This window comes from Dendrobates tinctorius, unplaced genomic scaffold (genome assembly GCF_039654945.1).
Source record: "Dendrobates tinctorius isolate UK_male_01 unplaced genomic scaffold, ASM3965494v1 ptg000165l, whole genome shotgun sequence".
Lineage (NCBI taxonomy): Eukaryota > Metazoa > Chordata > Amphibia > Anura > Dendrobatidae > Dendrobates > Dendrobates tinctorius.
Window position 1 is genome coordinate 16615439 of NW_027361832.1, and position 15086 is coordinate 16630524.

Here is a 15086-nt window from a genome sequence, read left to right on the forward strand (position 1 = left end):
AAATCTGCAGAAAGTAAATACTCTGCACAACTACTAGCACAAGAGAATTCTAGAATTCTCAATGCCGATCAGCCATCTTCTCCCACACCCAAAGCAGAACTTATTCCCATTGTAGACACCCATCATCCTATGATGACCAAGTATAACACCATCAGGAACCACTGGCCCCTCTTGACTAAAGTATACCCACACATTGAGGTCTTTAAAACACCAGCTCTAATGTGTACTAAGAGACCACGCAACATTAGGGACCATCTCATTAAGACTGATATCGGGAGCTTCTCCAAACTATCTGCACATAGATTTCTTTGAGCTAGGAGAACAGGCACATTCCCCTGCTTGTGTTGTGCAGCTTGCTTTAACATCGATCAAGTCTAGTGAGATCATACACCCTCACACAGTTTTTTATATTTGTGACACAAACTTTGCAGTGTACGTCATAAAATGCCCCTGTGGTCTCCTCTACTTGGAGGAAACAACCCAACACGTCAGAGACATAATTACCAGTTATAAATTGACCATGAGGTGCAATAGGATCTGGTTACTCCTTTCTCATCACTTCTCTGCCACTAGACACAGTGTCCCAGCTCAGATTCCAGGCGGTGAAAGAAGTGTCCAGTCCTTGACGTTGTGGCGACCATATAAAGTTGCTTAAAGAAAGAGAATCATACTGGATCCATACTCTACAATCACTAGCCCCAAAGGGTCCGAATAGGGAGCAAGACCTACTTGTCCATTAACATATCGGTATTTTTGTGCAACGTATTCTTTGCGTTTTGTTTAGATACATATGTTGTGGGTAAGTTATTATGTTGACTAACACGTCTTTCAGCAATTGCCCGACCGCCCTCCCCTGATTCTCCACGCTACTGCGGCGCATGCCCAGTTCATCCACGCCTTGCTCTGAGTTAACCTTTACATCTCACTTCTGGTTCCTGAAAATTGGAAGTCCCTTTTAACCTGCCCCGTCCACATCTGGTGTCACACCAATCCTGGAGCATGTGCAGCACTGTTCACCTCTCCCCCTTGACTACAGGACACAGGTAATTGCCTTCAACCAGCACCAGTAGTGATTTCCACATGCACTGTATTCCATCACCTTTTTATTCTTTACTCTCTTTGCAAGTCTGCATCTTCATCCAAAATGTATAAGAACCTCCCAGAATTTTATCTCCTATCTCTACCATCTCAGCTTCCCTCATGATCCCTCTGCATTGTAAATGACTACTCCTATCCACACCCCCATCTCCCTCTGACTATCACACTTACCCTCCTCTACCTTCTGCACTTACTACCAGTACGACCATTCCTTTATTCTCAATACTCTAGCACCTTTCTCTTAATACTATAACGTCTAACATCTAATACCAATACCTCTATATCCCAATATCCCAGTTCTCATACCCTCCTCCCATACGACTGTCATTACTCCTTTTACTACATTATGTCTTCTATCTATTGTACTACTATCCCCCACTTACCCTCCTCGACCCTCTGCACTTACAACCATCACCATATTCTTTACCTTTCCTCCCCTCTTATTCTCATTACCCCAGCAGCCTCCTTTATTTCTTCATTACTATTATCTCTAATATCTAGTGCCAATATCTCTATACCCCACTATCCTAATTATCTATACCCTCCACTCCTTTTCCTTTCATATTTCCTGTCTTTCCATGGTACTTCTACCCCCATTTATAATTTGTTGTACTTCATTACAGTAAATCTGCTACATCGATGAGTACAATTTTATTTGGTCAACTCTATTACCACAAAGACTCGTGTAGTTTTATCTTTATGTGTATTCCACTTTTATATATTATTTTTTTCTTTTTTTCTGAATTTTGTAACTATTTGATCTATTCATTGTATTTACTGTACAGCACTCATTTTATTGTATTTCCACTTTTCCTATAGCAACAATGTCATAAAGACACAGGACGGGTCGACACGTCAAGCACTACCTGTCAAATTCTGTCCCCCAACCCAGCACTATGGTGAAATATTGTGTATCAATAAAAAACAGCGCTAAAAGAATGCAAGACGTAAAATCTTATCTCATTTTTGAAGCCCAGCTGAATGCAGTCTATCATTCTGTATAAGGAGTCATTCCAGTTATTGTTGGGACAGAGCTGCCTGGAGAGTTCTCTGAGGATCATTGAAAGACTAGAAAAATGTCCTCCACTAATCACTACTTTATATCTGTGATGTCTGTAGTTCTTAAAACCTCCAGAAATGTGTGGAATGATCATCATATTTTATTACGGGCCAACACGGTGGCTCAGTGGTTAGCACTGTTTCTTTGCAGCGATGGGGTCTTGGGTTTGAATCCCACCAATGACAACATCTGCAAGGAGTTTGCATGGGTTTCCTGTGTTTTCCTCCGACACAGGACATAATGTTGATTATGAGTCTCAATGGGGACAGTGCCGTTGTTATTTGTAAAGCGCTGTGGAAATTAATGGTGCTATATAAGCGAGGGAAATAAATAAATGATATAAGTAGCTCTTTTTTCCTAAGTGGATCTGTCACTAGATTTCACAATTGCATACAATTGGTGCACTTTCTCCTAAGTCACGCTTCTTATGTTTTAAGCCATGCCCCTTGTTTTCCCCTTGTTTTCTTGTTTTAAAACAGATAATAAATCAGCACAACACATCTGATGCTAGTTTTCGATTTAATAAATGTGAAAGATAAGAAAAATGAGTTATAGTATACTCACCCGGGGGACGGTGCGGTCTTGGTCTGATGGGTGTCGCGGTCCTGTGCCTCCCATCTTGTAGCGGTGACGTTCTCTCCTTTGCTTCCCGTCGCGGCTCCTGCGCAGGCATACTTTATGTGCCGTTGAGGGCAGAGTAAAGTACTGCAGTGCGCAGGTGCCAGACTTCTCTGACCTGGTCCGCGACGGGAAGCAAAGAAGAGGACGTCCTCGCTAGAAGATGGGAGGCGCCGGACCGGGCTGCAACACCCATCAGACCCGAACCGCCCCCGGGTGAGTATAATATAACTCGCTTTTCTTCTCTTTCAGGTTACATCGGGGGCTTATCTACAGCATTACAGAATGCTGTAGATAAGCCCCTGATGGCGGTGGCCTCAGTTGATAGCCGAAAAATGGGGAGACAGATTCCTTTTAAGATACGTTCACACAAGCGCATTCATCAGACAAGTGCTATGTGATGTTTTATCGGATAGCACTCAGACCAATGTTATACTCTGGGGCAGCGCAGATCTGCAACTTTTTTCTCATGATGAAAAATTCATGGCATGCAGGGCAAATCGGGTCATGGGCGCCCATACAAGTCTATTGGTGCTTGAAAAACATCGGACTACACTCGGATGTCTTCCAAGTGCAGTTCAGTTTCCGCAGACTCACACAGATGTTCTCCATCTTCGCCTCACCTGTACTGTAATTCTCTTATGCGAGAGAATCGGATCACACTAAGGAGACACTCAGATCAAACTCTGATCAGAGTTTGATCCGAGTGCCATTAGCATGAGAGAATATATGCTTGTGTGACTCCGGCCTTACACAGTTTATTTTTCTTGGAGTGTTCCTTTAAAATGCTGTTTGCAATTTTTACAGAACATGGAAACAAAAGGGCGATCCATTTAACTGATTCCCTAAAAGAATTAAACAATTAGAAATAGAAGTGCAAGATATATCCAGTAAGTGAACCGCTCAGCTGAGCACCTGCAGCTTCATGAGTAATCATAGATTGGTTGATCTGCTATTATCCATGCTATTCCGGGCCTCAGCTGTCATCATGCTCTGTGTGTGACTATGACTAATATTAAAGATAAAAGCAGTAGTTCCTCTGGTTTTCCAACAAACAGATAAAAATAAAATCTATCACCACTTACTCCTCTATAAGTAAAGGGAACCTGATAAAAACACTTTGTGAAACTGTGGGCATGGTTGGCTCAATGTTTTAACAAGGTTTTGTTGAATGATGAAAGAACATTGAATATAAAAAAAAAACTAACATATCAGAGAAATATATTTTTTCTCCACTAATGAGCCACTTCTCCTACTGCTATCTCCTGAACTCATCATTTAGGCTACAGTCACACTATCAGTATTTAGTCAGTATTTCACATCAGCATTTTTAAGCTAAAACCCGGAGTGGGTCAAACATGCAGAATTGGTGCACTTGTTTCTAGTATACCTTGTCCTCTGATTGTTCCTCACCTGGTTTTGGCTTACAAATGCTGAGAAAAAATACTGAACAAATACTGATAGTGTGGCCATAGCCTTAGGGTCCCGTTACACTAAAAGACGCACCAGCGATCCCGACAACGATACGACCTGGTCATGATCGCTGGTGTGTCGCTACATGATCGCTGGTGAGCTGTCAAACAGGCAGCTCTCACCAGCGATCAGGACAAGCGAGGACGCTGGTATCCAAGGTACACAGCGGGTAACTAAGTGAGCGCGGCGCTTAGTTACCCACTGTTTACCTTGGATACCAGCTCCCAGCATCTGCTTACAGTGCTGGGAGCTTGCTGATTGTTGGTCTCCCGCTGCCACACACAGTGATGCGTGCTGGCCAGCGGGAGACAACCATCAAACAATGGCTCAGGACGTTCCTGCACGATCAGCGATACCCGCGGGTGGGCCGGTCGCTGATGCGTACCACACACAGCGAGGTCGCTGGCGAGATCGCTGATGCGATTTGGTGACTCATCAGCGATCTCGCTAGCAATCTCACTTAGTGTGAAGTACCCCTAACTCTGAAATGCTGCTGAACTCTGTCTTGCTCAAGAGAAGACAGATGGCCTGCTCACTGAGGGATCTGATTACAGTTATCTACTGAAGTCTACAGAGCAGGAGGAGAGACGGAGACGAATGAGAAAGAGGCACATGTACATACAGATTGTGCAGCTTCTTTCTAGTAAGTGCTTTATTTCACACTAGTGCTGGATTCACAACTACACTGCTCAGTACTGCTATATAATATCCTACAAGCTAGAGAAACTAATTATGACTATGTGCTACATAGAGCAGTAGAGCAGAAATCCCTAATAACTCTGCAAACTGTCTATGGTAGATAATATAACTAGCCACTTCCTACTAGCTCAGAGAGAGATGAAAATTAGAAACATAGCCTGCAGGAGAAACACTGGTAAAAAAGCAGGATAACACACACACACATACACGCACCACACACACCGCATATTCTGTAATCGCCCACAATAACAGATAAGATAAGACTGCATATGCTTAGCGAGCATATTTGGAACTTATTTGTAAGTTTAGTGGCTTTTGTTGTCACTTATTCAATCAATAGAAATATGTTAAAAAGGCAGCTGAACTTACCTTCACATGGAATTCACTATCCAGTAAAATATTTGGGGTCTTTAAATCATGGTGCAGCAGCGGTGGAGTCATATTATGCAGAAAATTAACCCCCAATGCAATCTCGTACAGGATGCGGTATCTTAAGGGCCACACAATCTCTGTAGAGAGGTTGTCCTAAAAATAATGCAATTATAAGAAAAATGAGCAAAGGCATGTCAGTGCTTGAACTACTGTAAACTCATACTGTATTCTACGTCTTTACTCTTGGAATTGTTCTCTTACGTGTCAATCAAGAAAAGGCTGGCAACTTTTTCTCCTTCCGCTAGACCTATGGCAAAAATAATCACCACTTCTCATTTACAGGAGTTGTCCAGGACTATGAGATTGATGATCTATCCTGAAGATAGGCTACCAGTGTCAGATTGGTGCAGGTGTGACATTTGGTTCCTCAAACACTCCACTGTTAGCAAGTCCCGCAGCGGCTGGAAGTACACAATGCTTGGAGCTGGAACACAGTCCTGCACGCTGTTTAGTTACCATTCTCAGATACTATACTGAAGGAGTGAGGGTCCTGCTCGCAAGCTTACAATCTAGAAGAAAATAGGGGGACACAATAAGTAGAATGTGCTGTTACGGATGGTCCAGCCATCATTATAATTAATGAGGGGTTTCATATTAAGCTGCATGATCTGGTCTTCAGCCAGGATCTCTCCAACCACCCCCTTCACATGTCTGTTTTTATGTCTGTATGCGGTCCGTTTTTAAAGACCTTGAATACAGACATACACCCATTGTATTCAATGGTGGTGCATTTATGACAGTTTGTGTGAAAAACCTAAAGACGTGCTTTTTTTTGCGCAACACGGACAAAATTAATGTGGCACACGTGCACATGCTTTGTATTGTCAGCTGACATTACCAACCCCATAGTCATATTGCAAAAAAGACATAGCAAGAATAAAGTCCTTTCATTGAAATAAACACACATCACACTAATTTCCCATTTATTAATGTAAGAATGAAAATAATAAAAAAAACATATTCCTCACCTGTCTGACAAGAATCCATTTGTCCTATGCCGTAATCCATCTATACTACATATGAGTTACATGGATAAGCAGTGGCAAAACGCCAGGAGACACTGAGCTGACCTTGGGAATAGAGATGAGTGAACCTTTAAAGGTTCGGCTCGGATCAGCAAACATTCCAATGTTTGCCGAACATGTTCACCAAATGGTTCTGTTAACATACCCGAACTCCACTGAATTCAATGGGAGGTAAAACCAAATGCCAAAACAGCTAAAATTAGGGGCAGTCACCAGGAAAAGTGGCATCAATTGACCGATCAATTGCGCTATAAATAAATAATTTAAAAAAAATTGATGTGGGTTCCCCTGTATTTTTGATAACCAGCAAGGAAAAACTGATAGCTGTGGGCTGCATCCCTCGGCTGTCAGCAGTAGCAAGGCTGGTTATCAAGAATAGAGGGGTATCTATGGTGCTTTTTTAATTATTTAAATAAATCATTTATAAAATGGCATGGGCACTCACCCAGTTTTGACAACCAAGCTGACAGTTGGGGGCTGGTATTCTCAGGCTGGTAATGGGCCATGGATATTGCCCCCCAACCTAAAAATAGCAGCCCGCAGCCATCCCAGGAAAGGCACATCTATTAGATGCGCCAATTCTGGTGCTTTGCCCAGCTCTTCCCACTTGCCCTGTGACGGTGGCAAGTGGGGTTCATATTTGTGTTGTTGATGCCACCTTTCAATTGTCCAGTGACTTCAAGCCCATGGCTTAGTAATGGAGAGGTGTCTATAAGACGCCTACTGATTACTAATAATATCGTTATGTTGTAAATAAAACACTCAGAATAAAGACCTTTAATTGAAAGAATGACCCAGAGTACTTTAATGAATCTAAATTAAACCATACTCACATCATCACCCATTCCACTGAAGCCATGGTCTCATGTAATAAAACAAAAATTAAAGACAACCATATCCCTCACCTGTCCGTCATTCTGTACCATGCCTCTGTGAGATCACCACTGGCACAAAGAAAAAACATCTCACGGTGCAGCGCTGACCTCTCCGAGGTCACCACAGTTCAGGGTCCTGGCTGGAACGCAATCTCAGTGCCTGCAGTAATCTTGATCGTGTCACTGCTAGTCACTGATGCTGCCACCACAGCATCTCATTCCTCAGTGGTTCTCAGCTTGGACGGTCACATCAAGACACTGTCCAGGTAGAAAACTGTTTATTCCCAGACATGGATTACGGTGTGGAACAGAACAACAGACAGGTGAGGGACATGGTTCAACCATCAACCTAACTTTAGCCCCAACCCTAACCCTAACTTTAGCCCCAACCCTAACTATAGCCCTAACCCTAATCCTAACCCTAATGGGAAAATGGAAATAAATACACTTTATTTATTTTATTATTTTTCCCTAACTAAGCGGGTGATAAAGGGGGGTTTGATTTACTATTTATAGCATTTTTTTATAGCGGGCTTTTATGTTTGGCAGCTGTCACACACTAAAAGATGCTTTTTATTGCAAAAAATAGTTTTTGTATCACCACATTTTGAGAGCTATAATTTTTACATATTTTGGCCCATAGAATCATGCGAGGTCTTGTTTTTTGTGGGACGAGTTGACGTTTTTATTGGTACCATTTTTGGGAACATGAAATTTTTTTGAACGATTTTTATTCCGATTTTTGGGGGGCAGAATGAACAAAAACAAGCAATTCATGAACTTCTTTTGGGGGGGGCGTTTATATCGTTCCCTGTGTGGTAAAATTGATAAAGCAGTTTTATTCTTCGGGTCAGCACATTGACAGTGATACCTCATTTATATCTTTTTTATGTTTTGGCGCCTTTATACAATAAAAACTATTTTACAGAAAAATATTATTTTTACATCGCTTTACTCTGAGAGCTATAACTGTTATTTTTCTGGTGATGGAGCTGTATGGTGGCTTGTTTTTTGCGGGAAAAGATGACATTTTCAGCGGTACCACGTTTATTTACATCTGTCTTTTTCATTGCGTGTTATTCCTCTTTTTGTTCAACGGTATGATAAAGCTTTGTTTTTTTGCCTTTTTTAATGGTGTTTATTAAAAGGGTTAACTAGTGGGACAGTTTTTAGGTTGGGTTATTACAGACGCGGCGATACTACATATGTGTACTTTTATTGTTTAGATTTTTTTATTTAAATATTGATGGAATAAAAATAGATTTTTTTTATTTTTTCTTATTTTTTAAATATTTTTACAATTATTTAATTTTTTTTTATTTCATTCTATGTTTTACACTGTGTCTCACTATGGGACACTCATGTCAGCACTGCAGTTTCTGTGCAATGACCTCAGAAACTTCCTGACATGCAGTGCGCATGGCAGGAAGTCTGAGCTCTGGTAACCAGAATGCCCCTCTGCCTGCTCCTGGAATGCTGTGATCATGTTTGATCACAGTGATCTTTGGGCTAAAGTGCCGGGAGAGGTTCGTGACTGCTCCTGGCACTTAGTGCCAGGTGTCAGCTGTGAGAATCAGCTGACACTCGGCCGCGATCAGCCACGCTCCCCCCGTGAGTGCGGCTGATCGCGATGACGTACTATCCCGTCCATGGTCGTATGGGCTCGGGTCACCTGGACGGGATAGTACGTCAGATGCCGGAAAGGGGTTAAGGACCTGTTCAGTTTTGAAGTGACTCTGGCGGTCCTACGTATTGTAAAATCCCCAAAAGTGACACCATTTTAAAAAACGCACCCCACAATGTATCCAACATTGTTTTCGGCTAGTTCTTTAACTCTTCAGGTGCTTTTCAGGAATTAATGCAAAGTAGCATAACAGGAATGAAAATGTTTACTTTTACCACCTAAATTTTGATGACTTCTGAACAGGCCACTATAGCCGGCAATCTCCAAGTTCGTCATTAGGCAGTGAATTGCCACGGCATACATCAGGACCACACGATCATGATCTTAAGGTGCTAATGGGGTTAAAGAGGAAGTCCCCACATTCTGTTAACCATCACTGTGCCGTAGTGACTATTGACAGCAGCATTTAAGGGGTTAATGACCATAGACTGTGCCAACACTGATCGTGGCTGATGCAGCAAGTTGTCAGCTATAGTGTACAGCCAACAGCTGCTGGATTGTCACCCCCTGGGGGATGCTAGTCTCTTATATCGCAGGTCAGTAAAAAGACGTATTGGTTGTCACTAAGGGGTTAAGACACGCTTAAAAACATACAGGCTACATATTTGTCGATCGTTTGGGGTAGTGCTTTCCAGAGAACTGGCGCAACATGACAGATACCTTGGTGACGGAGGTGCGAGATTCGAATTATGGGAGATGTTAGTCTTACATCAGTTGCCGAATAGAGGGCACGGGAAGAATGAAAGACAGAAAAGAGGGATGAGGTATAGGGAAGTGCAGAATTGTGGAGAGCTCTGTAGGTGACAAAGATGAGTTTGTATTGTATTCTGTAGCGAATGGGTAAACAGTGCAATGACTGGCACAGGGAATAGGCATCGGTGAAACGGCCTGATAGCAACTGAGGTCGTATTTCTGCATTCAGGACAGCAGTGGCGTATCTAGGGGAGGGCAGCCGGGGCAGTTGCCCCGGGCGCAGCCAGCAGGGGGGCGCAGTCGGGCCGCCTAATGCAGCGGTCCGCAGTGTCCTCCCTGGCGGCTGCGTTCTGCCGCCCCCCGGCCTGAGAGTCGGCGGTTCTCTGTGTCGGCTGTCAAGCTGACAGCCGGTGCAGAGAAGGAGTGCGTGCTGGCTCCCAGGGAGCAATTGTACTGGCGTCTATACAGACGCCAGTACAAATGAATCTCTGACCGCCGGGCCAGAGCGACGTCAGCAGCGTGATCAGGTCATGTGATCACGCTGCTGACGTCACTCCCCGGTGCCCAGAGCAAACGCTGGTGGTAAGTGTGCTCCACTGTGGAGCTGAAGAACCACCGAAGATGGGAGATGAGGGGGAGTTAATGAGTGGAGATGGGGGGGATTTGTAGAGGGGATGGCGGTTAATGTGTGGTGGTATTTAGAGTGGGGATGGGGGTTAATGTGTGTGGGGGTTAATGAGTGGGGATGCCATTGGGTTAATGTGTGGGGGGGTTATTTAATGTGATGGGGGTTAATGAGTGGGGATTGGGTTAATGTGTGCGGGGGTTAATGAATGGGGATGGGGGTTAATGTGTGTGGGGGTTAATGAATGGGGATGGGGGTTAATGTGTGGGGGTATTTGGAGTGCAGATGGTTATTTAATGTGTGGGGGGATTTGGAGTGCAGATGGTTATTTAATGTGTGGGGGGATTTGTAGAGGGGATGGCGGTTAATGTGTGGGGGTATTTAGAGTGGGGATGGGGGTTAATGAGTGGGGATGGGGGTTAATGTGTGTGGGGGTTAATGAGTGGGGTGCCATGGGGTTAATGTGTGGGGGGATTTGGAGTGGAGATGGGGGTTATTTAATGTGATGGGGTTAATGAATGGGGATGGGGGTTAATGTATGGGGGCGTTAATGAGTGGGGTTGGGGTTAATGTGTGGGGGTATTTGGAGTGCTGATGGGGGTTAATGAGTGGGGATTGGGTTAATGTGTGGGGGGATTTGGAGTGGGGATGGGGGGGTTATTTAATGTGTGGGGGGATTTGGAATGGGGATGGGGTACTTAATGTATGTGGGGGATTGGGGATGGGGGGATTTAGTGTGTGGGGAGATTTGAGGACACAAAATAAAGAGTATGTATGAGGAAACAGTATGGGGGATTGGTGCAGACAGTATGGGGAGCGAATGGGTTAATGTATGTGGATGGACACAGTATGGGGAGTCAGGGATATGTGTGAGCAGACAGTATAGAGAGTGAGGGGGTAAATATATGAGGAGACAGTATGGGGGATTGGTGCAGACAGTATGGGGAGCGAATGGGTTAATGTATGTGGATGGACACAGTATGGGGAGTCGGGGATATGTGTGAGCAGACAGTATAGAGAGTGAGGGGGTAAATATATGAGGAGAGAGTATGGTGAACAGGTGGGATGCTAGAGGGGAATAGTGTGAGGCGACAGTATATTGCAGATATTTTTATTTGGGAGCATTATAATGACACTTCTATCTTTAAGGGCATCGTGTGGAGATTTGCTGCAGAAGACCGGAGAAGATGGAAGTCTGCAGAGACGAGATGTGGGTGAGAAAACTCATCATGGGGTTTGGACAAGAAGAAGAAAAGGAGAATGACTGCAGAGACGACGTCATCTATAAGGTACCTGGATGTAAATATTATTAGTGATACTAATTCTCATGTTTTTATTTGTTAGGAACATTATAGGGGTTGTCCAGGTTTGTGCTGAGTCTGCAGACATTCTATGTGACTGCAGACTTCTGAATTCTCACAGTGCTCACTGAACGCTGTCAGGATTCTCTCGTGCCGGTAATTTACATACATACGGTCACATGCTGACTAGACATGTGTGGCCTCACTCAATGAAAATGAACGGAGCGAGGCCGGGCACGTCTAGTCGGAATGTGGCCAGAAGTATATAAAACACATACCTGTGCTGACATGACGGTACATCAGCAAGGGAGAATCCTAAAAGTGTGCAGTGCATTCGTTGTGTGAATTCAGAAGCTGCAATGTCAGGATTCAGCTCTGCAGGTTCCAGTAGTCATCACATGGACACTTCACTCATATGAGATTTTCATACTTATGGTCCTGTGACAACAAGCTTCTCTTCCTGCTTCTCTCAGTTTTTTACTGAACATTGAGAGCATTAGGGAGAGCAGCTCGCAGGTACATGGCTAAGTGTGCAAGTCGCATATGTACTTGGGGGGGGGGGCGCCGAACCGAATTCTTGCCCCGGGTGCCAGAAAGCCTAGATACGCCTCTGCAGGACAGATTGGTGAGGAGAAAGTTTGGTTAGAGGGAGACTGATCAGAAGAGAGCTGCAGTAGTCCAGACAAGAGTGAATAAGGGCGATGATAAGAGTTTTTGCAGATTCAAAAATAAGAAAAAGTCAGATTCCGGATATGTTTTTAAGGTGCATGTGACACAAACGAGTGAATGATTGGCTATGGGGAATAAAGGAAAGTTCTGTGGCAAAAATGACCCCAAGACAGCATGCTTGTTGCTTTGGAGTCATGGTTGCACCACTCGACGAAATTGCAAAGTCGGGTATAGGTGGGTTAGTAGAGGGAGGAAACACAATGAGTTCAGTTTTGAAGAGATTCAGTTTCAGATACAAGGAGGACATGATGTTAGAAACAGCAGACAGACAATCCTTGGTATTTTGTATTAAAGTGGGGGTGATGTCAGGTGAAGAGGTGTATAGCTGGGTGTCATCAGCATAGAGATGATGCTGGAAACCAAACCTGCTGAGGGTTTGCTTTGTCCAATGGAGCAGTATATAAGAAGAAAAGGGACCTTGGATTAAGCCTTGGGGAATCCCGATAGTAAGGTGAAGATTAGAGGAAGGCAAGCAGCAAAAGACACAGTGAAGGAGCGGTCAGAGAGGTAGGAGAGAACCAGGAGAGAATAGTGTCATTGAGGCCAATAGAGTAGAACATGGTGAGGAGGGGCTGGTGGTCTACAGTGTCAAATGCTGCAGAGATATTCAGGAGAAATAGCAAGAAGTAGTGATCATTGGATTTTGCTGTTAGCAGGTCATTAGAGACTTTTGCAAGGGCAGTTTCAGAAGAATGTGAAGAGCAGAAACCAGATTGTAAACGATCAAGAAGATAGTTGTCTAAAAGACAGCAGATTAGATGGGAGTGGACCAAGTGTTCAAGGAGTTTAGAGATGAAAGGAAGATTAGAGACCAATCTGTAGTTAGAATTAGCAGCACACTTCTGGTCAAGGGATGGCTTTTTAAGTAGAGGGGCTATGATGGCATGTTTGAATGAAGAGGGAAAGATACTTGAAAAAAGAGAGGTTAAATATTTTAGTTAGGTGGGTAGTGACAGTGTCACGGGGATACAGCAACAGAGTGGGGTCAGTTGATCACAGCGTCTGGTGACATATATACCTGTGGTAGATAGAACGGCTTCACCATCCTATTAGCAGTTTTGGCTTTCTTTGCTTTGGTGTTGCAAGAGTTAAACTGCTTAGTTGTACTCCTTTAGCTCTCTGTCTTGGGTGGGTTGTATCAGCTGTTCTGAGTTTGTTACTCCCAGAAAATATAAGGACCTTCATCCTTCTTTCTGACCTTGCCAGTGATAGTCACCACTACCTGGTTTGGAGTTGAAGGAGAGAGATCAGTGTTTGGAGTAGGCAGTTGGAGAGTTTTTCAGGAGATTGCTGCATGGTGTTGGTTTACATACTTATCCTTATCCTCTCCAATTTGGTTTCTTCTATCTTATTCCTCCCCTGTTTCACACTCTGTTGTTTTGTGAGTGTATTTGTATTGGAGCGCCCTCTGGGGCCCGCAGAGTACTCTGTACCGGGCCGTTCACTCCTTAAAGGGGATGTCGCGGTGGCAGTGACCCTGTCTGTGGCCCCGGGCGTCCATGCAAAAATGGTGTAAATGAAATTAAAGAAAAAGGGGATTTTTAAAGAGGAAATGTTCATGAGGCAACCTGTGGTTTGTGGTCAGAGGGGACCACCGCTGCAATGCAGATCCTCTGGGACTAGTGGTGAGACAGCAGAGCTGGTATAGCTCCCTACAGGTGGAGCTGAGTCCCAGGGCAGATGTAGTATGTTCAAGATAATAATGATGAAGTACTTGGCAAGGGATGTAGCAGTGCTGAGTGGGTGTTGCAGGAAGAACTTGAGAGGACACAGTCAGGTGCAGTTTCCAAAGCTTTACTCACAGTTCTGCAGGTAAAGTGTCCAGGGAACTGGCTACAGATGATGCTGGAGTTCCAATTGCCTGAAAACAATTTGGGTTCCACCTTGCCAGGAGGATTTAGAGGACTTCCTGCTGAGCTCTCTGTTCCTGGCCTCTGCTGCATATAGCTAAGCTGCTGCCCTCTTCTCTGTGTCGTTTTCCAACCTATATAGCAGGCAGAGTGAGCCTATCAAGGGCATCGTCTCTTCTCACTGGCAACCCTGGCTCTTGTGTTACTGCTGTGCTGACAGGTGTCAGTGTGAAGAGAACTTGCAATTCTCTGTTCTCCAGATGCGACTGTCAGGCTTGGAGTCCCCAACTAGTCCAGGACTCTGGCATCCTCTTTTAACAGAGCTCTGCTCTGGGTGAGCTGTAGCATACAGCTCCTCTCCCACGAGCTTTTCTCCACACGTCCTCTCTCATCCCTGTCTCCAGACAGACTCTCCTAACTCCTCCCCAAGCCAGAATGTTCCAAGGAAGCTCTCCTGAAATAAGGTGTTAGAGCTCCCCCTTCTGGTCTGGAGTAGGAAAAGTGTTGCATGCTGTGTGTTACCTGGCAAGGGGTCTCCTCTTTGTTTCCAGGCATGGCATCACCCCCCCCTGTGAAGGAAGCAATGCCACTGTGGCAACCGGACTCCTGGGGTGCCACAGTATGATTGAAATTTTCTTTAATCCCTATCTGTTTATGCCTGTCCGGTTAATGTTTGCCTATACACTTAAACGTCACACCTCCCTTGGTGGGGGAGGGAATAGATTAGGGTAAGATAGGAGTATAGCAAGGCCACAGCATCTTCATCATCTGAGGTAATCCGGTGGACAGGGATAGCCTAGGACATCCCTGCTTTGAGGGATCGGTTAGGTGACCACAGTCCCTAGTCACTAAGTGACAGACAACTGGGAAGAGTGACTGAAGGAGAAGTGAGGAAAAAGGGTCACTTGTAGGTTGTAAGGTGAG

At 44.4% G+C, this 15086-nt stretch overlaps 1 protein-coding gene across 1 annotated transcript in view; it reads right to left on the reverse strand.

The window, feature by feature from the left end:
• Positions 1–15086, reverse strand: part of RIPK2 (receptor interacting serine/threonine kinase 2) — a 91363-nt gene that overhangs the window by 47176 nt on the left and 29101 nt on the right. The window contains exon 3 of the mRNA XM_073550534.1: positions 5318–5473. Coding sequence (XP_073406635.1) covers positions 5318–5473 — 156 coding nt within the window. The remainder of the gene's footprint in view (positions 1–5317; positions 5474–15086) is intronic.